This window comes from Nerophis lumbriciformis, linkage group LG03 (assembly GCF_033978685.3).
Source record: "Nerophis lumbriciformis linkage group LG03, RoL_Nlum_v2.1, whole genome shotgun sequence".
Lineage (NCBI taxonomy): Eukaryota > Metazoa > Chordata > Actinopteri > Syngnathiformes > Syngnathidae > Nerophis > Nerophis lumbriciformis.
Genome location: NC_084550.2, coordinates 16,974,104 through 16,999,451, shown reverse-complemented (window position 1 = coordinate 16,999,451; position 25,348 = coordinate 16,974,104). Strand labels below are relative to the sequence as shown.

At 41.4% G+C, this 25,348-nt stretch overlaps 1 protein-coding gene across 1 annotated transcript in view; it reads left to right on the top strand.

Annotated features, from left to right (window-relative positions):
- The first annotated feature begins 8,074 nt into the window (after positions 1–8,074).
- Positions 8,075–25,348, top strand: part of vdac1 (voltage-dependent anion channel 1) — a 31,174-nt gene continuing 13,900 nt past the window's right edge. Inside the window, exons 1-4 of the mRNA XM_061934298.1 lie at positions 8,075–8,093; positions 8,201–8,322; positions 21,208–21,277; positions 21,405–21,454. Coding sequence (XP_061790282.1) covers positions 21,211–21,277; positions 21,405–21,454 — 117 coding nt within the window. The 5' untranslated portion in view covers positions 8,075–8,093; positions 8,201–8,322; positions 21,208–21,210. The remainder of the gene's footprint in view (positions 8,094–8,200; positions 8,323–21,207; positions 21,278–21,404; positions 21,455–25,348) is intronic.

Sequence of the window (25,348 nt, the reverse complement as noted above, 5' to 3'; positions counted from 1 at the left end):
AATGCAATAATAAAATTATGTAATAATGTAATGATAAAATAATGTAATAATGCAATGATAAAATAATGTAATAATGCAATGACAAAAAATGTAATAATGCAATAATAAAACAATGTAATAATGCACTGATAAAATAATGTAATAATGCAATAATAAATTAATGTAATAATGCAATGATAAAATAATGTAATAATACAATAATAAAATAATGTAATAATGCAATAATAACATAATGTAATAATGCAATGATAAAATAATGTAACCATGCAATGATAAAATAATGTAATAATGCAATGATAAAATAATGTAATAATATGTAATAATAAAACAATGACAACGCTTTTAGACAGAAGAAAAAACATCAAAAACAAAAAACATGTGCTGTCTTAAAATCCATCATCCAAGTACGGTAGCTGCTCTGAGCTTGTGGCTCATAAAAAGCACACACTTGGACTCAATCAATCAATCAATCAATCAATCAATCAATCAATCAAATTAAGATGTATAGTAAAAAAAGAAAAAGAAGATTTAAAGGATTGGAAAAGACGAGATGAAAATTTCAAGAAAAAAAAACCTTCAGAAGTTTGTGTTTAATTGCCTGCAGTGAAATTGAGATCATGTGTAATATTTCATATTTAATACAAACCCTCGCAGACAAGAGACGACATGTTTCATCTTGTTAATCTCATCAAGTCAAAATGTTTGGCTTGTTAATCCTTCTCCACAAATAATTTCATGTAACCAAGCACAATATTGCGTTTGCATTGATCTATTTAATAGAAAATATGAAAAAAGTGAATTTGGAAGAGATGCAATGTAATAATAAATATATTGTATAAAATAAATACCACTATTACTGATAACAATATTGGATCAACAAACTATACAACTCTACTGTAATATATGTGAAATTATTATTTTATTTTATTATTTGTATTTTATTTTTATACTTTAAAAAAAAAGAAGAAGTAATATTTGGTAAGGAAAATGCAGCTCAAAAAGATTAATTATGTCTTCTCTTTCATATACTTTTAAATTGTATTGAAAATTACATGAAAAGTGTACAGTAGTCCCACTCCAGCCAAATAATACAAATTGTTATCTAAATAGTAATATTTCTTCACATAGACATTTTTTAAGTTTACAATTTAAATAAAAATATACAAAAACAACAAAACTGCAAAAAACAACAACAAACACACAAAAAACATGGCATTCTTTATTCAGTTAAAGTTAATTTGATTCTAGAAAAAATATACTTTTAATAAAACTTAGCTAAATTATAAAACAAATACACACATCGGTTTTAAAACGTTGTTAAAGTAACTTTAAACGGTTTTTTTTTAAATATTATTTTTGGTACAATTTGTGTAACATTTCAAACAGCATTTGAAATATGAAGCCACAGAATAGTGTGTGAGATGAGGTCAACACTGACATCTAGCGGCTGTAGAGGATCACTGCATTGCTACAAATCAACACGTAGTATCTATTAGAGAAGGTGACAATATTCCATCCATCCATTTTACTACCGCTTGTCCCTTTTGGGGGTGGCGGGGGGTGCTGGAGCCTATCTCAGCTGCATTCGGGCAATATTATTGCATGAAAATGTTTGGCTGTTAATCAAAAGCCAGCAAGTCCAATAATAATTTAGGCTGAAATGAAAGTCATTCATGTCAAATAAGTAAAGACTATAGCTATGGGCCTGCTGCAATGCCAGCGCCCATTCACTGCTGAGCAGCCCATATTATTATTGCTCATACTTCAACTTTTGTTATTTTTATTTTTTTATTATAGTTCCGCATGTTTCTCTTACGCTTAATATGAGACGAACCGGCCAACGAACACCCACATATGTGTGCTAACGTTAGAATGCTAGAACGCTAACGCAATGGTCAATAAAGTGGTTTAAAATGTGGAAGACGTAGTCAAAAAGGGAAAAAATTAGAAAGACAGCGATTATGAATAGTGGGAATTTCAGTAAAAGCGGGAATTTTTGGAATTTTTAAAATTGTTCGTTCGATTATGCGTGCTAACAGTTAGTATGCGTCAAGTAACAACATATTTTAGTCTGAGGTAAATACTGCAAAACAAGCTAAACCCATAGCATACTAACTGTCAGAATAATTGTATCTAAGTTATCACAAAACTTTGTGTTGCTATGAGTTCCCGGCGAGAAGGCAAAAGCTGTCTTTGATCCTACCAAACAAAAGGCTTGTAAAACTCCACTGTGTAGGATGTGAAGCAACACGAAGATGTTCTGTTTCTTTCATGTATTGTAATCAACAGAAAGATATTGTCTTGACCCGAGATCTACAAAGCGAAGAGGAGGCAGGACCAGACTCCCCTCCAGGCGCCGCTTCTTTGAACTGTTTTACGACCTTTTCTTTGAACTGTTCTGTAACCAAAGGCGATTGCTGTTTACGACCCCCGTCCCTTAGAAACAGTTGTTGCCATGTAATCAGGGGAAGTCCAAATAAAAGAGGAGGCGTACAATCATTCGGCAGAGCGTAATGACACTGTGTAAGGGTACAGATGTACACGTTTCTCCTCACTGAGCCAAATTGAATTCTGTCTTTGTTTGATTCTTTGCTTCTTGTCTTGTTTAATACATGTCATCAGTGTTTGAACCTGACACTAACTGTTAGCATACTAACACTATACCTGTAAACCCGTATACCTGCAAAATATAGCTAAAATAGCTACTATACTAACATGTGAACAATAGCATGCTGACAGTTAGCATACGTCCAGTAACAATTTTTTTGACTCGAGCAACAATTGCTAAGAAGCTAGCATGCTAATATTAAAACATTAGCATGTGAACATTAGTTAATTATTGAATTATTACATTGATAGTTTATGTAGGAGTCCATCAAATAGTCTTGGGTGTCTTCTTCTGGGCGGTACAGCTCGGTTGGTAGAGTGGCCGTGCCGGCAACTTGAGGGTTCCAGGTTCGATCCCCGCTTCCGCCATCCTAGTCACTGCCGTTGTGCCCTTGGGCAAGACACTTTACCCACCTGCTTCCGGTGCCACCCACACTGGTTAAATTTAACTTAGATATTGGGTTTCACTATGTAAAAGCGCTTTGAGTCACGAGAGGAAAAGCGCTGTATAAATATAATTCACTTCACTCAGCCAGGTCACATCTTATTTTGAGTTCAAACAGGATTTTATATTAATGTTTAATATCAAAATCATGCGCATATTTTTTTTTAACATTTGACTACAATAGGATTTTATATACATTTTTAATATCAACATTTTTTTTCTTCGATATTTTCCAGGTCATAATTTATTTTTAACATTTGACTACAATATGATTTTTTTTTAAATTTTAAAAATAAAAAATAAAAAAAATTACAAAAAATAAAAATAATTATTTTTTCCTTATTTTGAGTTCCATCCATCCATCCATCCATCTTCTTCCGCTTATCCGAGGTCGGGTCGCGGGGGCAGCAGCCTAAGCAGGGAAGCCCAGACTTCCCTCTCCCCAGCCACTTCGTCCAGCTCCTCCCGGGGGATCCCGAGGCGTTCCCAGGCCAGCCGGGAGACATAGTCTTCCCAACGTGTCCTGGGTCTTCCTCGTGGCCTCCTACCGGTCGGACATGCCCTAAACACCTCCTTAGGGAGGCGCTCGGGTGGCATCCTGACCAGATGCCCGAACCACCTCATCTGGCTCCTCTCGATGCGGAGGAGCAGCGGCTTTACTTTGAGCTCCCCCCGGATGACAGAGCTTCTCACCCTATCTCTAAGGGAGAGCCCCGCCACCCGGCGGAGGAAACTCATTTCGGCCGCTTGTACCCGTGATCTTGTCCTTTCGGTCATAACCCAAAGCTCATGACCATAGGTGAGGATGGGAACGTAGATCGACCGGTAAATTGAGAGCTTTGCCTTCCGGCTCAGCTCCTTCTTCACCACAACGGATCGATACAGCGTCCGCATTACTGAAGACGCCGCACCGATCCGCCTGTCGATCTCACGATCCACTCTTCCCTCACTCGTGAACAAGACTCCGAGGTACTTGAACTCCTCCACTTGGGGCAAGATCTCCTCCCCAACCCGGAGATGGCACTCCACCCTTTTCCGGGCGAGAACCATGGACTCGGACTTGGAGGTGCTGATTCTCATCCCAGTCGCTTCACACTCAGCTGCGAACCGATCCAGTGAGAGCTGAAGATCCTGGCCAGATGAAGCCATCAGGACCAAATCATCTGCAAAAAGCAGAGACCTAATCCTGCAGCCACCAAACCGGATCCCCTCAACGCCTTGACTGCGCCTAGAAATTCTGTCCATAAAAGTTATGAACAGAATCGGTGACAAAGGGCAGCCTTGGCGGAGTCCAACCCTCACCGGAAACGTGTCCGACTTACTGCCGGCAATGCGAACCAAGCTCTGACACTGATCATACAGAGAGCGGACCGCCACAATCAGACAGTCCGAAACCCCATACTCTCTGAGCACTCCCCACAGGACTTCCCGAGGGACACGGTCGAATGCCTTCTCCAAGTCCACAAAGCACATGTAGACTGGTTGGGCAAACTCCCATGCACCCTCAAGGACCCTGCCGAGAGTATAGAGCTGGTCCACAGTTCCACGACCAGGACGAAAACCACACTGTTCCTCCTGAATCCGAGGTTCGACTATCCGGCGTAGCCTCCTCTCCAGTACACCTGAATAGACCTTACCGGGAAGGCTGAGGAGTGTGATCCCACGATAGTTAGAACACACCCTCCGGTTCCCCTTTTTAAAGAGAGGAACCACCACCCCGGTCTGCCAATCCAGAGGTACTGCCCCCGATGTCCACGCGATGCTGCAGAGTCTTGTCAACCAAGACAGCCCTACAGCATCCAGAGCCTTAAGGAACTCCGGGCGGATCTCATCCACCCCCGGGGCCTTGCCACCGAGGAGCTTTTTAACTACCTCAGCAACCTCAGCCCCAGAAATAGGAGAGCCCACCACAGATTCCTCAGGCACTGCTTCCTCATAGGACGACGTGTTGGTGGGATTGAGGAGGTCTTCGAAGTATTCCCTCCACCGATCCACAACTTCCGCAGTCGAGGTCAGCAGAACACCATCCGCACCATACACGGTGTTGGTAGTGCACTGCTTCCCCTTCCTGAGGCGGCGGATGGTGGTCCAGAATCGCTTCGAAGCCGTCCGGAAGTCGTTTTCCATGGCTTCCCCGAACTCCTCCCATGTCCGAGTTTTTGCCTCCGCGACCGCTGAAGCCGCACACCGCTTGGCCTGTCGGTACCTGTCCGCTGCCTCAGGAGTCCCATGAGCCAAAAGAACCCGATAGGACTCCTTCTTCAGCTTGACGGCATCCCTCACCGCCGGTGTCCACCAACGGGTTCTAGGATTACCGCCACGACAGGCACCAACTACCTTGCGGCCACAGCTCCAATCAGCCGCCTCGACAATAGAGGTGCGGAACATGGTCCACTCGGACTCAATGTCCAGCACCTCCCTCGTGACATGTTCAAAGTTCTTCCGGAGGTGGGAATTGAAACTCTCTCTGACAGGAGACTCTGCCAGACGTTCCCAGCAAACCCTCACAATGCGTTTGGGCCTGCCAGGTCTGTCCGGCATCCTCCCCCACCATCGCAGCCAACTCACCACCAGGTGGTGATCGGTAGAAAGCTCCGCCCCTCTCTTCACCCGAGTGTCCAAAACATGAGGCCGCAAATCCGATGACACAACTACAAAGTCGATCATAGAACTGCGGCCTAGGGTGTCCTGGTGCCAAGTGCACATATGGACACCCTTATGCTTGAACATGGTGTTCGTTATGGACAATCCGTGACGGGCACAAAAGTCCAATAACAAAACACCACTTGGGTTCAGATCCGGGCGGCCATTCTTCCCAATCACGCCTCTCCAGGTTTCACTGTCGTTGCCAATATGAGCGTTGAAGTCCCCCAGTAGAACGAGGGAATCACCCGGGGGAGCACTCTCAAGTACTCCCTCGAGTGAATCCAAAAAGGGTGGGTACTCTGAGCTGCTGTTTGGCGCGTAAGCGCAAACAACAGTCAGGACCCGTCCCCCCACCCGAAGGCGGAGGGAAGCTACCCTCTCGTCCACCGGGTTGAACTCCAACATGCAGGCTCTGAGCCGGGGGGCAACAAGAATTGCCACCCCAGCCCGTCGCCTCTCACTGCTGGCAACGCCAGAGTGGAAGAGAGTCCAGCCCCTCTCGAGAGAACTGGTTCCAGAGCCCTTGCTGTGCGTCGAGGTGAGTCCGACTATATCCAACCGGAACTTCTCTACCTCGCGCACTAGCTCAGGCTCCTTCCCCCCCAGCGAGGTGACGTTCCACGTCCCAAGAGCTAGCTTCTGTAGCCGAGGATCGGACCGCCAAGTGCCCTGCCTTCGGCTACCGCCCAGCTCACATTGCACCCGACCTCTATGGCCCCTGCTATGGGTGGTGAGCCCATTGGAGGGGGGACCCACGTTGCCTCTTCGGGCTGTGCCCGGCCGGGCCCCATGGGGACAGGCCCGGCCACCAGGCGCTCGCCATCGTGCCCCAACTCCGGGCCTGGCTCCGGAGGGGGGCCCCGGTGACCCGCGTCCGGGCGAGGGAAATCTGAGTCTCGGTTCTTGCATTTCCATAGAAGTCTTTGAGCTGCTCTTTGTCTGATCCCTCACCTAGGACCTGTTTGTCTTGGGAGACCCTACCAGGGGGCATGGAAGCCCCCGGACAACATAGCTCCTAGGATCATTGGGACACGCAAACTCCTCTACCACGTTAAGGTGGCAGCTCAGAGAGGAGTATTTTGAGTTCAAACAGGATTTTATATTAATTTTTGAGTTCAAACAGGATTTTATATTAATTTTTAGTGTCAAAATCATGCGCATATTTTTTTATTAAACATTTGACTACAATAGGATTTTATATACATTTTTAAGAGTAAAACATTATTTTTTTTCTTTGATATTTTCCAGATCATATTTTATTTTTAACATTTGACTACAAAAGGATTTTATATACATTTTTAATATTAAAAAATGATTTTTTTCTTCTATATTTTCCAGGTCATGTTTGATTTTTAACATTTGACTACAATATGATTTTTTTTTTAAATAAAAAATAAATAAAAAATAAATAAATAAAATAATTATTATTTTTTCCTTATTTTGAGTTCAAACAGGATTTTATATTAATTTTTAGTATCAAAATCATGCACATATTTTTTTTTTTTACATTTGACAACAATGGGATTTTCTATACATTTTTAATAGTAAAAAATTATTTTTTTCTTCGATATTTTCCGGGTCATATTTTATTTTTAACATTTGACTACAATAGGATTTTATATACATTTTTAATATTAAAAAATGATATTTTTTTTTATAAGTTGATTGGCAACACTAAATTGGCCCTAGTGTGTGAATGTGAGTGTGAATGTTGTCTGTCTATCTGTGTTGGCCCTGCAATGAGGTTGCGACTTGTCCAGGGTGTACCCCGTCTTCCGCCCGATTGTAGCTGAGATAGGCTCCAGCGCCCCCCGTGACCCCGAAGGGAATAAGCGGTAGAAAATGGATGGATGGATGGATTTTTTTTTTCTTCGTTATTTTCCAGGTCATGTTTTATTTTTAACATTTGACCACAATAGGATTTTATATACATTTTTTATATTACATTTTTTTTCCCGATATTTTCCAGGTCATATTTTATTTTTAACATTTGACTACAATAAGATTTTATATACATTTTTAATATTAAAAAATGCTTATTTTTCATTGATATTTTCCAGGTCACGTGACCTAGAAACTTAATTCCACTTCATATCAGTAGTGCTCGTCTTGCTAAGCTCAGACCAAACCCCCAGTAACAGAGTGGGAGTCATCTTGCCGCCATTGTTTCCTGCTGTATCTATGACGGCTGCTCACTAACAGAGGGGGGAGTCATCTTGCCGCCATTGCCTCATGTTGTATCTTTGACGGCTGCGAACTAGAACGGGGGGGGGGAGGGGGGAGTCATCGTACCCCCATTGCCTCCTTTTGTATCTTTGACAGCTGCTAGTGAACAGAGGGGGAGTCATCTTGACACCTGTTGTATCTTTGACAGCTGCTGGCTAACAGAGGCGGGGTAATTTTGACGCCATTGCCTTCTGTTGTAGCTTTGATGACTTCTAGCTAACACGGGGAGTCATCTTGCCCCTTTCGCCTCCTGTTGTATCTTTGATGGCTTGCTAGCTTGTTGCGTGACTGCTAACGTGCCGACGCCGACCTTCCTCCTCCTTCTTTCGGCATCCCTCTTTGGTGCAGTCCACACTTCTCCAGCGCGGCCCGGACAAGGAGAGCACACACCCAGCGAGGTAAGAAGGTTTCATGTCTCAAATGTGAGCTTTGTGTGTCCTCCATGTTAGCAGGTAGCATTAAGCATGTAGAGCTACTGAATATAACAGCATAGTAGAGTGGAGGCCCTCTGCTAGCTCGGCGGCTAATAATGACTTTGTCATAACAACAAGGTTGCAGGACTAATGTTCCATGTTAGGCATAATTATCTAAAAAGATATAATCTTTTTAACCCAGCACGGTGTGCTGTGTTCAACTCATATAGACTACAAGGCAGCAAAAGGGCGTGTTTGTCCGCCGGCCACCTTGGACACAAGCTAATGCTTATCCGTCAGAATGTCATCATCTAAACTAACATTAAACTAAATGTAGTTGACTATTAAACACACACACATGTATTTAACATGCAACACTGGTTTACATCAATTATAAAATATACAACATAATGTTCTTTTACTTCACTGCAGTGAAAATCCTCCATTGAATTAGAATATAGGTCTTCCATCTAACTGTCCATCTAACTGTCATCCATCTAACTGTCATCCATCTATCTGTCATCCACCTATCTGTCATCCACCTATCTGTCCATCTATGTATCATCCATCCATCTATGTATCATCCATCTATCTGTCCATCTATCTTGTCATCCAGCTATCTCATCCATATATCTGTCCATCTATACATCATCCATCTATCTGTCATCCATATATCTGTCCATCTATGTATCATCCATCTATCTGTCCATCTATGTATCATCCATCTATCTTGTCATCCAGCTATCTCATCCATATATCTGTCCATCTATACATCATCCATCTATCTGTCATCTATCTATTTATCATCCATCTGTCTGTCCATCCATCCATCAGCCATCTATTTATTATCCATCTATCTGTCATCCATCTATCTGTCCATCTATTTATCATCCACCTTTCTGTCCGTCCAACCATCATCCATCTATCTGTCCGTCCATCTATCTACATGTCCATCCATCTATCTGCCCATCATTGATCATCCATCCATCTGTCCATCTATTTATCATCCATGTATCTGTCCATCTATTTATCATCCATCTGTCCATCCATCTTCCATCTATCTTGATCATCCATCTATTTATCATCCATCTATCTGTCCATCCATTTACCATCTATCTGTCCATCCATTTACCATCCATCTATCTGTCCATCTATTTATCATCCATGTATCTGTCCATCTATTTATCATCCATCTGTCTGTCCGTCCATCCATCATCCATCTATCTGTCCATCCATTGATAATCCATCTATCTGTCCATCTATTTATCATCCATCTATCTGTCCACCCATTGATCACAGCGTGGGAGTCATCTGTTCATCCATTTATCTGTCCATCCATTTATCTGTCGATCCATTTATCTGTCCATCTATTTATCATAAATCTTTCTGTTCATCCATCGATCATCCATCTATCTGTCCATCCATCTATCTGTCCATCTATTTATCGTCCATCTATTTATCATCCATCTATCTGTCATCCATTGATCATCCATCCATCTATCTTTTTGTCCATCTATCTGTCCATCCATCCATCTATCTGTCCATTCATCTGTCTGACCATCCATTTATTTTCCCATCTATTTATCATCGATCTATCTGTCCATCTATTTATCATCCATGTATCTGTCCATCTATTTATCATCCATCTGTCTGTCCGTCCATCCATCATCCATCTATCTGTCCATCCATTGATCATCCATCTATCTGTCCATCTATTTATCATCCATCTATCTGTCCACCCATTGATCACCGCGTGGGAGTCATCTGTTCATCCATTTATCTGTCCATCCATTTATCTGTCCATCCATTTATCTGTCCATCTATTTATCATAAATCTTTCTGTTCATCCATCGATCATCCATCTATCTGTCCATCCATCTATCTGTCCATCTATTTATCGTCCATCTATTTATCATCCATCTATCTGTCATCCATTGATCATCCATCCATCTATCTTTTTGTCCATCTATCTGTCATCCATCCATCTATCTGTCCATTCATCTGTCTGTCCATCCATTTATTTTTCCATCTATTTATCATCGATCTATCTGTCCATCTATTTATCGTCCATCTATTTATCATCCATCTATCTGTCATCCATTGATCATCCATCTATCTGTCCATTTATTTATCATCCATCTATGTGTCCATCTATTTATCATCCATCTATCTGTCCATCTATTTATCATCCATCCATTGATCATCCATCATTCTGTCCATCCATTGATCATCGATCCATCTATCTGTCCATTTATTTATCATCCATCTATCTGTCCATCAATTTATCTGTGCATCTATTTATCATCAATCTTTTTGTCCATCTATCTGTCCATCCATCTGTCCATCCATCTATCTGTCCATCCATTTATTTGTCCATCTATTTATCATCGATCTTTCTGTCCATCCATCTATCTGTCCATCATTTATCGTCCATCTATTTATCATCCATCTATCTGTCCATCTATTTATCATCCATCTATCTGTCCATCTATTTATCATCGATCTATCTGTCCATCTATTTATCGTCCATCTATTTATCATCCATCTATCTGTCATCCATTGATCATCCATCTATCTGTCCATTTATTTATCATCCATCTATGTGTCCATCTATTTATCATCCATCTATCTGTCCATCTATTTATCATCCATCCATTGATCATCCATCATTCTGTCCATCCATTGATCATCGATCCATCTATCTGTCCATTTATTTATCATCCATCTATCTGTCCATCAATTTATCTGTGCATCTATTTATCATCAATCTTTTTGTCCATCTATCTGTCCATCCATCTGTCCATCCATCTATCTGTCCATCCATTTATTTGTCCATCTATTTATCATCGATCTTTCTGTCCATCCATCTATCTGTCCATCATTTATCGTCCATCTATTTATCATCCATCTATCTGTCCATCTATTTATCATCCATCTATCTGTCCATCTATTTATCATCCATCTATCTGTCCATCTATTTATCATCCATCCATTGATCATCCATCATTCTGTCCATCCATTGATCATCCATCCATCAATCTGTCCATTTATTTATCATCATCCATCTATCTGTCCATCAATTCATCATCCATCTATTTGTCTATCCGTTTATTCTATCTGTCCATTCATCTATTCTATCTTGTCCATCCATTTATCATCCATCTATCTGTCAATTAATTCATCATCAATCTATATGTCCATTCATATATTCTATCTGTACATTAATTATCATCCCTATATCCTTCCATCCATCTATTCTATCCATCCATCCGTCTATTCTCTGTTCGTCCATTTGTTATATCTGTGTATCCATATATCTGTCCATCCATCTATTCTATCTCTGTCTATCATCCCGCTGTCTGTCCATCCATTTATCATCCCTTTATCTGTCCGTCCATCTATTCTCTCCATTCATCATCCATCTACCTGTCCATCCATTTATTGTCCCTTTCTATCTGTCCATCCATGTATCATCCATCTATCTGTCCATCCATTCCACTTTTTTTTTACTAGGGTCACTGCTAGCTGGATTCCATGCCAGCTGACTTTGGGTGACAGTTGAAGTGTACCTTGGATTGGTTACCCACACCATACAATTTAAAGTAGGGATGGGCAATAAGAACATCAATAAAATCTATATCACGATATATATATTGCTGCCTCTTGTGGTAACGATATATTAATTACCATATATTATTTGGATTATACATGATAGAACTATTTCAAAACCGGTCGCAAAGTCTCCTAAATATTATATCAAGACTATTATTAATTTACTGTTAATATCGGATAACTTTCTGTTTTTATATGTTCTATCCACATGTAATAATAACCTATACTTCTGTTGTTTGATGCTTTACTTAAGTTTTGGGCGATACTACAATTTTGGGTATATCCAAATTCATACATTTCTGGATTAATAAATTCAATACATTTTTGATGACAACTGTGCTCTGACAAAAGCACAGGATGGGGGAGTAACGATATTAATTAAATATTACAATAATTTTCTTATTTCCCAGTGATGTCCTGCGTCCCTGAGGATTATCTAAAATCAACTCCCTATCCTTGCACCTAATTTTTCCTCACAAAAAAAGATACATTGTTTTGTTTTTTTTGCCGAGCAATGGGAAGAGAAAGAAAGGCGCAAGTAAAAAGTAAACAGTTCAAAGGGACCTTGCTTTTTTTTCATGGCAGTACGGAAACATGTAAAGCTCAGACATATTGGATATCTGGAGGATGCTGTCTCCTCGGTAAAATAGCTAGGTTGTTAGTAGCTAGCTACCAACAGCGAGACAAAGTTTTGTGAAAAATAACTTTAACCATCATTTTAGCCAAAGTTTGCCAGGTAAATTTATCAGTTGGCAAAGTTAGAAATAGATGAAGTACACATTCCAAGTTATTGGAGCAATACTAAAGTGTATTTAAAGAGAAACTGCACTTTTTTTGGAACTTTGTCTATCATTCACAATCCTTAATGTAAGACAAGAACACAAATGTTTTTCCTTTTTTTTTATGCATTCTAAATCGTAAATAAACACTAGCAAAACTCAGCTAACAATAGCGGCAATGAGGGTCGCTCTGTTCTGCCTATAAAGCGCCCTAAAAACATCTAAAAACCTCCGTCAAGGTTTTAACATCATGTAACATTCGTAATAACATGTACGGTAATATTTGCAGTCATGACCAAAAATATTGGCACCCCTGCATTTCTGTCAGATAATGCACCACTTCTCCCAGAAAATTGTTGAAATGACAAATGCTTTGGTATTCACATGTTTATTTCTTTTGTGCCCTCTGCTGGTTGTTCAGGGGAGTGTGTAGGTCACATTTATTTGTACATCTGGTTTGTGGGAGGAATGTCTCATCGACACAAAAGCAAAAAAGCGATCCACATATGCAAATTCAATACAAATACAAAATCAAGCATATTTATATTCAAATCTCAAAAATATATTTACAAATACACGTTTATTTATACAAATTCTTGATTTATTTGTATGTCACATATTTATATTTATAAATTTTATTTGTCTATATTTTCAAATCTCAAAAATATATTGACAAAAACGCGTTTATTTATACAAATTATTTATTTGTATATCACATTTGTATTTGTATATTTATTAATATGTGCATATGTATTAATATCATATTTATATATATAAGTTGATGTGAGACAATTCTACTTCCATACTCCCAGACTCTGGAACAATTTGCACCAGTCCCTTCGTCATCTTGACTGTGTTGAAACTTTTAAGAAACATTTGAAAACTTCTCTTTTTAGTAAAGCTTTTAGTTAATGCACCTTTTAACTACAATTTTTAATCCACTTTGTATCCTTTTTATGATGTTGCCCCTGTTTTTTTTAATTGAATTGTTTTACTTTACCTATGTTTTGTACAGAGCTTTGATTTTATCTGTGAAAAGCGCTTTATATATAAAATGTACTTACTTACTTATAGTTTGGAATTTATGGTAGTTCCCTACAGTGAAAGGTTGCACTGAGGATGGACATTAGCCACTATCAAAGATGCTACATTGCATTGAAGACGCTTTTGTTTGCTTTTCACTGTCAAATTTGCAGGACACAGCTAGAATATGTCATCAACAGGCATTATCACGATAGTGTTAAAAGCTCTATCGTCGGCCATATTGTTACCATTTCTATGAGACCTAAGCAAAGGCGTTCCAAAGCACATTCCAACCCAAATCTCCCTAATGGCAGGGTTTCCTGCAGCGCTTTGTTGTTAAGGCGGCCGCCTTAACAAAAAAGAGCCTAAACTAAAGTCTTAACAAGCTGCTCTGCTTAGTTCTGCCTCTGCCTCTGTCAGTACGTCTCTGCATCACCCAGCAGTGTCCCACCCACAGAATCATCTGATTGGTTACACGCAGAGCGGTAACAGCCAATCAGCAGTGCGTATTCAGAGCGCATGTAACAGCCAATCAGCAGTGCGTATTCAGAGCGCATGGAGTCAGTGCTCACGGCAGAGGCAGGCAGAGAGGAGAGACTGTGTTTAGCAGGTGAGCATAAGGCAGCGGACTCTCCCCAAATTATAATAAACACCTCCCAGTCAACTACTAGTAACATCACTATGAGCCCGTTGACGTTCTAGAAACATAAGCGGCAGCTCAGCTCGCTCGCAGTCCTTGAGGTGAAGGCTAATTAGCTTTTAGCGTAACGTTAGCTCATTTTGCGGTGTGTGTGTTACGGAAAGCAAAGCCCTGTCTGTCTGAGAAGAAGACAATCATTATTGACCTACAGTTAACAACTAAGTTATTTCACTTTACCTTTTTCTGTGTTGATTGAGCTGTGTTGAAGCAGCAAAAAACGACACTATGTTAAATGAAGAGTTTCCTGTAGCTGTCTCTGATAGTTGATGTAATAATGTAACTGCATCATAAAGCCTACATGAATTCCATGGTGTTCAGGGATGAATAGTCTCTCCTATTGCTATTGTACTATTTTTTCCAGCTATAGTTATATTAATTATTAGTAATGTAGCAGCCTAGTTTTGAATGGCAGGGTCAGTTGAACATACAGTATGTCAGCATGTGGCATAATCATGACATACGTAGTATCTCAGGTAACTAGGACTGTTTTGTTTTTACTTTACGGAAAAAATATTGAGATATATATTGTATATTGCCATTCAGAAATGGAGCGGAACACACAACCAAAAATTGTAGGCTTCTTCACGCGACGAAGCCGGCCTACTTCACCGCAGTCTGTAGTCAATTGCCCCCCTGGCTGTGGTGGCAGCGACGAGGTGGAGACATGATGGCGACAGGCCGAGTTACACCGATCCTTACACTCACCCACCCCCTTCCCCGGTCTGTCCGCCGGAGAGACACCACCTTAACTAACAAATTTTCTGGGGGAAACACTGCTAATGGAGACCATTTTCCATGAGACATGGTGAAGGGACGATGAGTACGCCACAAATGTTGAAGCCAACTTTGAAAGAGCCACAAGGTGGATTTAGGCTCTTTAAAGGGGAACATTATCACAATTTCAGAAGGGTTAAAACCATTAAAAATCAGTTCCCAGTGGCTTATTTTATTTTTCAAAGTTTTTTTCAAAATTTTACCCATCACGCAATATCCCTAAAAAAAAGCTTCAAGGTGCCTGATTTTAACCATCGTTATATACACCCGTCCATTTTCCTGTGACGTCACACAGTGATGCCAATACAAACAAACATGGCGGATAGAACAGCAAGGTATAGCGACATTAGCTCGGAGTCAGACTCGGATTTCAGCGGCTTAAGCGATTCAACAGATTACGCATTTATTGAAACGGATGGTTGTAGTGTGGAGGCAGGTAGCGAAAATGAAATTGAAGAAGAAACTGAAGCTATTGAGCCATATCGGTTTGAACCGTATGCAAGCGAAACCGACGAAAACGACACGACAGCCAGCGACACGGGAGAAAGCGAGGACGAATTTGGCGATCGCCTTCTAACCAACGATTGGTATGTGTTTGTTTGGCATTAAAGGAAACTAACAACTATGAACTAAGTTTACAGCATATGAAATACATTTGACAACAACATGCACTTTGAGAGTGCAGACAGCCCATTTCAGGCGCGCTAAGAACATATATTTTTCCACGATTTCAGCACTCAGGTTAACCATACCTAAATAGACACAAAATACTGCATTACACAAGACTACCCGAATGTACTCGAATGATTGAAAAAAATAAATGTTTTTAAGCTAAATTGTTGGTAAACACAGTTTATGTATAATAATTTACGTAAAACCGCGAGTAATGAATAAAGTTTTCATCAATTAATATATTCTGTAGACATACCCTCATCCGCTCTCTTTTCCTGAAAGCTGATCTGTCCAGTTTTGGAGTTGATGTCAGCATCTGCTTTGAGTGTCGCAGGATATCCACACATTCTTGCCATCTCTGTCGTAGCATAGCTTTCGTCGGTAAAGTGTGCGGAACAAACGACTGACCATTTCGTCGGCTTTCCCCACAGCCTCGTATTTTGAACAAATTTCGTCCAATTTCTTGCCACTTTCGCATGTTTGGGCCACTGGTGCAACTTGAATCCGTCCCTGTTCGTGTTGTTACACCCTCCGACAACACACCGACGAAAGTGAGAAAATGGCGGATTGCTTCCCGATGTGACGTCACAACGTGACGTCATCGCTCCGAGAGCGAATAATAGAAAGGCGTTTAATTCGCCAAAATTCACCCATTTAGAGTTCGGAAATCGGTTAAAAAAATATATGGTCTTTTTTCTGCAACATCAAGGTATATATTGACGCTTACATAGGTCTGGTGATAATGTTCCCCTTTAAGTCATTTCTTGAGGAAGAAAAAACGGTGCAGTTGTTGCTTAAAAGAGACTTTTATACCCGTTTCCTATTTTGTGGCGCAGAAGGCCAGCCTTGAACTTTGCAGTATACCAAGACGCGCCACTGTGCTGATGGACCTCGTTTCATCATGAAGAAACTTTTTTTCTTCTGCACGTCCGTCACACTTTCAACATACTCGGCGTAGCTGCTATCGAAATGCAGCATAATGTTATCATGAGGCCTGCGTGACTCTTCCAGCGCCATGCTGTGCTCTTGTAACCTGTCTGCAGCAAAAATAACTATGCCTTATTTCCCCACAATTCTATGTGGCAGAGAATACTAAAGAAGGCAGGCTCTCCCACAGGTACAACTGTGTTGCTTATTAAACTAGAATAGAACTAAAAAATACCCTCCGCCAGGCCCTGTTTTTCAATGGGAAAGAGTTCTTTAAAAACAACCTGAATCCGATGGTGATCCGTATCACTTGTTCCTTTACCCCATTTCTGACATTTCTTGAAAGTTTCATCAAAATTAGCTTGTAACTTTTTGAGTTCGGTTGCTAACTAACATACGGACAAACAGGTAATAATTGGATGAATGGAATGACAATTTTCTACATCTGTCTCTTCCAAACATGCTGCGTTACTCTTTGTATTGCTCTCAGCACCTGCTCCTGTTTGTTCTAAAGCGGAATGAAATGAACCGAGTGAACCCTCTTCTCAGTCGTTTACTATCTTTATCTCTGTGGGTGGGCACACACACCGTAAGGTAACATAGTAGAAATGATCCATATGCCCCCCAGAATTACTTGTTCCTGATCCTATTTCTGACATTTTGTGAAGGTTTTATCCAAATACACCTATAACTTTTAAAGGTATGTTGCTAACTGACTAACTAATAGGAATGTAAGGATTAGTGTAATAATAAGCCTTAGTAAAACTCTGGATGGTTAGTGTCACGGTTTTAAATTAAAATTACTGATAAACTCACAGATCAGGGATAATGCTTATCTAGTGGAGACGCAAGCTAGCGGGGAAATGGCTGTGGCGCTAGTTTAAATGCTAACATGAAAACAAGAGACATTGACATATTTCCCTGTTAAGAGAGGACATTCACCAATTTAAACTTATATAAACACATTACCGTATTTTCCGCACTATAAGGCGCACCGGATTATTAGCCGCACCTTCTATGAATTACATATTTCATAATTTTGTCCACCAATAAGCCGCCCCGGACTATAAGCCGCGCCTACGCTGCGCTAAAGTGAATGTCAAAAAAACGCTGCGCTAAAGTGAATGTCAAAAAAACAGTCAGATAGTTCAGTCAAACTTTAATAATATATTGAAAACCAGCGTTCTAACAACTCTGTCCCAAAATGTACGCAAATGTGCAATCACAAACATAGTAAAATTCAAAATGGTGTAGAGCAATAAATAGCAACATAATGTTGCTCGAACGTTAATGTCACAACACACAAAATAAACATAGCGCTCACCTTCTGAAGTTATTCTTCATTCGTAAATCCTTCGAATTCTTCGTCTTCGGTGTCCGAATTGAAAAGTTGCGCAAGCGTGGGATCCAAAAATGGCCGGCTCCGCCTCGTCGAAGTCATCGGATTCAGTGTCGCTGTTGTTGTGCAGCAGTTCTGTGAATCCTGCCTTCCGGAAAGCTCGGACCACAGTTGTGACCGAAACTATCTGCCCAGGCATTTACGATCCACTGGCAGATGTTGGCGTATGTCGACCGGCGCTATCTGCCCGTCTTAGTGAAGGTGTGTTCGCCTTCGGAGCTGTGTGAAAAAAGCCACCCGGCCTCTTCGCGTAAACTTCCCTTAACCACTCGCTCATCTTTTCTTCATCCATCCATCCCTTCGAGTTAGCTTTTATGATGACGCCGGCTGGAAAGGTCTCTTTTGGCAAGGTCTTCCTTTTGAATATCATCATGGGTGGAAGTTAGCATGGCAAGCTAGAACCACAGTGAAGGATGACTTCTCATTCCCTGTGGTGCGAATATTCACCGTACGTGCTCCCGTTCCACAGTGCGGTTCACAGGAATATCAGCTGTGAAATACGGTAGTAATCCGTGTGTGGATGGAGAGATTGCGTCTTTTTATGAACCGGATCGCTTAGTAGGAGCCATTTTGTGGTCTTTACAGATGTAAACAGGAAATGAAACGTACGGTGATATCCGCGCGTTTTTTCTTCTTCTTCCGGGGGCGGGTGAAGCGCTTCCTGTTCTATGGGGGCGGGTGCTTTCCTTGGCGGTTGCTTGCGTAGAAGAAGAAGCGCTTCCTGTTCTACCGGGAAAAAAGATGGCGGCTGTTTACCGAAGTTGCGAGACCGAAACTTTATGAAAATGAATCGTAATAAAGCGCACCGGGTTATAAGGCGCACTGTCAGCTTTTGAGAAAAATTGTGGTTTTTAGGTGCGCCTTATAGTGCGGAAAATACGGCACTGTTTGAGCAACTGAGATATTCAAATGTGTACATTGAACCTACAAGCTGTGCAACTAGAGTGATTGATCCATACTCAAAGAAATATAACACCAATAGGCCTGAACAGTACATTTATTTTATTTTATTTCATCCATCCATCCATTTTCTACCGCTTGTCCCTTTCGGGGTTTATTGATAAATTTAATATTTTTGTTGTAGACGGTTAAAAAAAAATATCATTTTTTTTCTCCTTTTGTTCCGGCAAATTATTTGCCCCCAGTGACTTCGGTAGCTTCTGCCTTACTTCTTATTTCCTTAGCGAAGCGTCACACGCCTCGGAAAAAAATGACTAACCCAAACAAGAGCGAGCCGCTTGTTCCAAAGAAAAGAAAAGTGCTGTCAGTGGTTAGGTTTTGCGGCAACAGGCGTGGAACAAATGACTGCACGCTGCAAAGTTTCTTTAAAAAAGGCAGCAGCACAACAAATATATTCCATCATCTGAAACCGAAACATCTAGCCGAGTGGGAGAAATGTAACAAGAACATGACAACAAACAAACTCCCGCTATAAAGCAGCCTACTCTAGTGGACTCATTTACACGATACCATGTTTGATTAAAAAAAAAAAGCAAAGGGAAAAACTTATCAATAAACGGTCGCTTTGCAAAGATGTGGTGCACAAACAGTGGAAAACACTATTTTTATCCACCCATTAAAACTACAGAGACCTGATTAGTACCGTATTTTCTGGACCATAGGGCGCACCGGATTATAAAACGCACTGCCGATGAGCGGGTCTATTCAGGTCTTTTTTCATACCAAATGTGCACCGGATTATAAGGCGCCTTAAAGGGCTCATATTATGATTTTTTTCTAAATTCAAAACATTTCCTTGTTGTCTACATAACATGTAATGGTGGTTCTTTCGTCAAAATGTTGCATAGATGATGTTTTACAGATCATCTTCAAGTCACTTTCTGACAGTCGCTTCAAAATGCGCCGTTTTGTGGGCGGTCTTTAAGTGGCTCACCTTCGGCTGAGTCTTCTCCCCGTCATCTTTGTCATAGCGGTGTAGCGTGCAAGGACGGGAGTGGAAGAAGTGTCAGAAGATGGAGCTAAGTTTTTTTCATGACTTTTAAAAACTTTACTTAAATCAATAACGGACCTCATTCGTGGCTCACTAGTGCAACAACACCGGAAATGTGTCCGGAACTCTCTTATAACTAAAGTTCCGTGGGTGAATAATGTAAACCCACTACACTGGTAGTTTTTAGCGATTTCATAGCGACATATAAGTTGGAACTTTACGCTGCTTTATATTAGAAATGGCAACAGCAGAGGGTAAATGCCACATAACAAGAAGATAGTGAAAAAGAAGAAGCTTATTGACGGTGACTTGCGCACATTTTCAGGACTTATGCAGATCTCAAATACACATCAGCAGGTACCAGAAGGTAAGAAAAGTTGGTTTTGCATAATATTGTGAAACAAAACGCCAGATAATGTCTGTTAATGGGTGCCATTTTGCAGTCCTTATACACACACCATAGTAATACTTGTATCTCTGACTACGGTAGCCATAATGGGCCGACAATCCATCAAGCGGTGCAGCTTCAAAGTCATACTAAAACCTTTTGACAGATTTTTGAGTGCCGTGTGTAATGTTCTTTATTTTCAATGGAACATTTAAAGTTTTGGCGTTGTTTACTGGCGTCATATTGCAGTCTACACGTATCTCTTATGTGTGACTACCATCTACTGGTCACACATATCATTACACCATGTACCAAATACAATTGCTTCGAGGTCCGTAAGCACAACCAGAATTATTCCGGATAAAAAAGCAATAAGGTGCATATATAAATAAATAAATATATATATAAATATATATATATATATATATATATATATATATATAAAAAAATAAATAAATATATAAATAAATAAATAGATTACTGTACCGATATATATATTGCACTTTTTCACATGCGTCCACGTTTATGGATGTTATATTGTCTTTTTTACACAATCACGGCCTTATTGGAAAAGATGGAAATTCCACATGGCTGACAGTCAGTACGTCTGCTTCTTTCCTGATGGCATCATACCTGTCTTTTCAGATCATGGCCGTACCTCCGACCTACGTCGACCTGGGAAAGTCTGCCAGGGATGTTTTCACCAAGGGATACGGTGAGCGCTGCGCCGTTCTAACCGTGGACAATGTGCTGATGCTTCACTCGTGCTTCCTCACACGCCACAGGAGCGTCACGCGGTATATGTTTGCTAACTCACAGCCTTGCTTGTGGTTTCTCTGCAGGCTTCGGGCTCATCAAGCTGGACCTAAAAACCAAGTCTGAAAATGGACTGGTAAGTCTTAAATAGATGATTCTTCTGATGTGTTCCAGGTCTACACAATGTATGTAGACATTATCTACACTTCCAGTCAATGAATCAATCAATCAATCAATCAATCAATCAATCAATATCCTTTATTTAACCAGGTAAAAACTAATTTAGATTAAAATCTCTTTTCCAAGACTAACCAGCAAAACAGTTACACAAATACATATAACAACAACAAAAACAGCAGCAGTCATACACCACAATTAAATTACTTACACACATTAACATAAAAACACATTATAGGTAAAAAAATAAAAAATAAAATGTCTCAGTAAAAACCATTTTAAAAACGAATGCTCTTTTCCTTCGGATTTAAAACTCCTTCCATCAATCCACAGAGCCTTTGCTGCCTTATGAATGAACTCTGAGACATTCAAAACTCTCAGTCCAAAGATTCCTTCGAAAAAACTATCTGCTGTCGGTCTTTCTTTACTTTGGACGTGCATCTGCTTAGATACATTTTTGCTCAAAGCGTCATGTTCGTAGCACAATCCAAGATCTTTTTTTGATGCTGTCTGCTATTTAACATCAGCATAGCCATTAGAGACACAGTATTTCTAATCGTTGTCAATATTACAGCAGACATCACAACATAGCTAGGCTGTTAACTTGTTAGAAGCAACAGACACCTAATGTGACATCATACAGGTCAACCGGAAAATAAATTAAACACGCTAAAAGGAAATAAAAACGCCCCCCCAGTGTACGCGAGGCACACTGGGTATTAGAGATGCGCGGTTTGCGGGCACAACCGCGGAGTCCGCGGATTATCCGCGGATCGGGCGGATGAAATTTAAAAAAATTAGATTTTATCCGCGGGTCGGGTCGGGTCGGGTGGTTGAAATAAAAAAAAAAATTGATTTTAAATAGATTCAGGCGGGTGGCAGTTAAACCAATTCGGAAATATATATACATAGTTAAATGTTGTTACCCACATACGAAACACGAACAGGCACCTGCAGCATATGCCACAACAGAAGAAAAAAAAAAAAAGAGATGGACACTTTTACGGAGCGGAGAAGGGACGCCTCGCCGGGGTCCGGGACCGAGGCCCCTTCCCCCGAGAGGGCCCCACCGGGAGCCGTAGCTGAGGCGATCCGCGAGAAGGGCCCGACGCACGTCCAGGGTCACCACCGCGCCCACCGCACCGACACCCCGCCTCGTCCGCCTTGGCGGCGGCCGGCGTCACGCGCAGCAGGTAAGCAGCTTACCTGCCCGCCACCCCCGGGGCCGGGGGATCGTAACAGGGGTCACTCCGCGCGCTCCGCCCGCGCAGCTTACCTGCCCGCCACCCCTGTTGCCGGGGGCGCGTAACAGGGGTCACTCCGCGCGCAATGCGCTCACGAAAGGGGTGGGGCTCACCCTGGTTGATATAGACAGCAGCTAGACGGTGGCCATGGAAGTCGGAACCCGCTAAGGAGTGTGTAACAACCCACCTGCCGAATCAACTAGCCCTGAAAATGGATGGCGCTGGAGCGTCAGGCCCATACCCGGCCGTCGCCGGCAGCGAGACGCGCTTGGAGGTGCGCTCAGCGCGGCTCCCATATGATTGTGCACTGGTGTGCGTCTGGGTCGTGACAGCGTGGCACGCGAATGTCTGTGCTGCATTGGATCAGTCTCCTTTCTTTAACAGGCAAAAGCTTTATAACCTCACTAATGCCTTGCATCGTCTATATTAGATATATAACAGCGGGCGGGTGCGGTTCTGATCAAATGTTACATCGGGTGGATGGCGGATGGTTGACGACTTTCTGATGCGGTTGCGGATGAAATAATTGCCTATCCGCGCATCTCTACTGCGTATGACAAATAGTCGCATTAGAGAGTTTGCATGGAATCTTGGACTTCACACAGAGGGGTGAAAATACAAAAATAAGAAATATTTTTTAAAATCTGACTAATTTAGTGCATGGAAACATAGTGAGTGATATACAGCATCCATCCATTTTCTACCGCTTGTCCCTCTCGGGGTAGCAGTTTTTTCAAATAAGTGGCGAGTGCATTCATAAAGAGCAAGTTTCCATAATCCAGCAAAGCCATGAAAGTGGTCAGGATCCAGCGTTTCCTAACTTGTCGGGAAAAGCAGGACTTGTTTCTTGCGGGAAAAAAAACTATTACATTTTAGGTTTTGACAAGTTTTTCAACTTGAGATTTAAAAGACAAACTCTGATCAAATACAATCCCCAAGTACTAGGGGTGTAACGGTACACAAAAATTTCGGTTCGGTACGTACGTTTAGAGGTCACGGTTCGGTTCAATTTCGGTACAGTAAGAAAACAACAAAATATAAATTTTTGGGTTATTTATTTACCAAATTTGCAAAATCTTGCACCAAAAATATTTTTATTAGTGGAATATTTGATGTGAAGTAATCGGAACCTTGGATAGGTCAATAATTCATAGTACCATTGAATTTGATTCAATATTATGTTTTGAGTAATGACAGTTTGAAAGAAAAAAAAAACAGCTTTGTTTTATTAGTCAACATTGCAACTTTTTCTAAATTACCATCCATCCATCCATCCATCTTCTTCCGCTTATCCGAGGTCAGGTCGCGGGGGCAGCAGCCTAAGCAGGGAAGCCCATACTTCCCTCTCCCCAGCCACTTCGTCCAGCTCTTCCTGTGGGACCCCGAGGCGTTCCCAGGCCAGCCGGGAGACATAGTCTTCCCAACGTGTCCTGGGTCTTCCCCGCGGCCTCCTACCGGTCGGACGTGCCCTAAACACCTCCCTAGGGAGGCGTTCGGGTGGCATCCTGACCAGATGCCCGAACCACCTCATCTGGCTCCTCTCGATGTGGAGGAGCAGCGGCTTTACTTTGAGCTCACCCCCGGATGACAGAGCTTCTCACCCTATCTCTAAGGGAGAGCCCCGCCACCCGGCGGAGGAAACTCATTTCGGCCGCTTGTACCCGTGATCTTGTCCTTTCGTTCATAACCCAAAGCTCATGACCATAGGTGAGGATGGGAACGTAGATCGACCGGTAAATTGAGAGCTTTGCCTTCCGGCTCAGCTCCTTCTTCACCACAACGGAATCGATACAGCGTCCGCATTACTGAAGACGCCGCACCGATCCGCCTGTCGATCTCACGATCCACTCTTCCCTCACTTGTGAACAAGACTCCTAAATTACATTTAACCTTAAAGCTTTTTTATTTCACTTTTGTTATGTTTTTGTTTATTTTAATAGTATTTTTAGAATGTGCCGTGGGCCTTTAAAACATTAGCTGTGGGCCGCAAACTTTTGACACACCTGCTATAGATAATAAAAAATTTAATCTGATAAATCTATGGATAAAAAGCAGAGCCTGGCGACGCATGCGCGTTTATTATAACTCTCGCTCTTTCTGTCTCTGCCCCTCCCTCACCAATGCTGCTGCGCGCACAATTTGTTTTGTTTTGAACCCCTTCTTAACCCTGAACGTACATTGAAAATACACGCAACCCTAACTCAAAATGCCGGACATTTGAGGCATATAAGAAACTCCGCCCTGACAGCTCCGCAAAAGACGACATGAAAAGAGGACGTATGGTCAGTCTATCGTAGCCCGTTAGCTGCTAGCATGCCATGTGTTGTGCCTCGGTGTGCATTGTTTACACAACGTGCGTTACGCTACTTAATATGTCCGTGTGGAAACTCGTTCAGTAGACCTCCGAACTGAACCGGAACCCCCATACCGAAACGGTTCAATACAAATACACGTACCGTTAAACCCCTACCAAGTACTTATATGTTGTTACTATTTCAAGTTTAACCCTAGAAGCAGTTGATATTTTTGGAATGTTTAGTGGAAGTTGTTTGCCATTTGAAAATAACTTCACCTTAGATTTCTCTGTATTTAGCACTGGTCTAAGCTGA